The 1,455-nt window shown below is 38.8% G+C and overlaps 1 protein-coding gene across 1 annotated transcript; it reads left to right on the top strand.

Moving 5' to 3' along the window:
* Positions 1-203: 203 nt before the first annotated feature.
* LOC126084299 (olfactory receptor 4F6-like) lies at positions 204-1,142 on the top strand. Its single transcript, XM_049898783.1, has one exon. The coding sequence runs from the start codon at positions 204-206 to the stop codon at positions 1,140-1,142; it is 939 nt and encodes a 312-aa protein (XP_049754740.1).
* The last annotated feature ends 313 nt before the right edge of the window (positions 1,143-1,455 follow it).

Genomic DNA, 1,455 nt, shown 5'->3' with positions numbered 1-1,455 from the left:
GAATGTTCATTAAGAATATTAATTGAATGGATAAATGAATTCATGAATTTTTTCCAAATATTTTGTAGTTGCTAGCGAAGATTTTCTTTTTATACTAGAATTTAAAAACAACTCAAATCTGTTTCTGTCAATGTTTACTTATGATATATTCCTTTTATCATTTCTTTGTTTTTGGTCTTGTTAGGCAACAACAGACAAAGTCAATGTGTGAAGTAAATTACTCTGAGGTGTCTGAATTTGTGTTCCTGGGACTTTCTACCTTTAGACCAATGCAGCATTTCCTCCTTACTTTCTCTACAGTGTTTTATGTAACAATTGTTCTGGGAAACCTCCTGGTTGTGTTTACAGTGACTTTTGACCTTCGTTTGCATTCCCCTATGTACTTCCTGTTAGCCAACCTCTCATTTATTGATTTGTGTCTTTCTACATTAACGGTCCCTAAGATGATCTCTGACCTGTACTCTGGGCAAAACACTATATCATTCCAGGGGTGTGTGATCCAGATTTTTGTACTTCATGTCCTGGGTGGATCTGAGATGGTGCTGCTCACAGCCATGGCCTTGGACCGTTATGTGGCCATATGTAAGCCCCTCCACTACCTGACCATCATGAGTCCACGCATGTGCACTTGGCTTCTGGTTGGTGCTTGGGTTATTGGTCTCACACACTCAGTGACCCAGCTAGCATTTGTTGTCCATTTGCATTTTTGTGGCCTTAATGAGATAGACAGCTTTTACTGTGATTTACCTCAGTTTATCAAACTTGCCTGCACAGACACCTACAAACTGAAGTTCATGGTTACTGCCAACAGTGGGTTCATTTCTATGGGAACCTTCTTCTTGCTGATTTTCTCTTACATCTTCATCCTGGCCACTGTATGGAAACAGTCTTCAGGTGGCTTGTCCAAGGCCCTCTCTACTTTGTCAGCTCACATCACTGTGGTGATTTTGTTTTTTGGACCTTGCATCTTTGTCTATGTGTGGCCCTTTCCCACAGTGACAGTGGATAAGTTTCTTGCCATTTTGGACTTCATGATTACACCCATCCTAAATCCTGTCATCTACACATTGAGGAACAAGGACATGAAGATGGCAATGAGGAGACTGAATAGTCAACTCTTGAGTTGGAGGAAGATCTCCTAAATAATCCACTAGAGCATAAGTGATACCTTCTGTACTGTTAACACAACATTTAAAAGTTGGGAAAATTCATCAACCTAAATTCAGAAGCTCAAAAAACCATGCATTGTTTATTCCATGTCAATGAGCACTGATCCTATGTAATTATTTGTCTAATTGTTTTATATAGCTATAAGATTTTAAAATACAGCAAACACATTTTTTGTGTGGCCTGCATTTTGATTAGTTGATAGATCATCCTAAAGATTTTTATGGATTCCAAGAGCTGTATTTGCATTGCTACTGGTTGATGCTAGTGTTTTACTCTGTCACTGAG

Source organism: Elephas maximus, chromosome 10 (genome assembly GCF_024166365.1).
Source record: "Elephas maximus indicus isolate mEleMax1 chromosome 10, mEleMax1 primary haplotype, whole genome shotgun sequence".
Classification (NCBI taxonomy): Eukaryota; Metazoa; Chordata; class Mammalia; order Proboscidea; family Elephantidae; genus Elephas; species Elephas maximus.
This window is presented reverse-complemented; position numbering and strand designations above follow the sequence as displayed.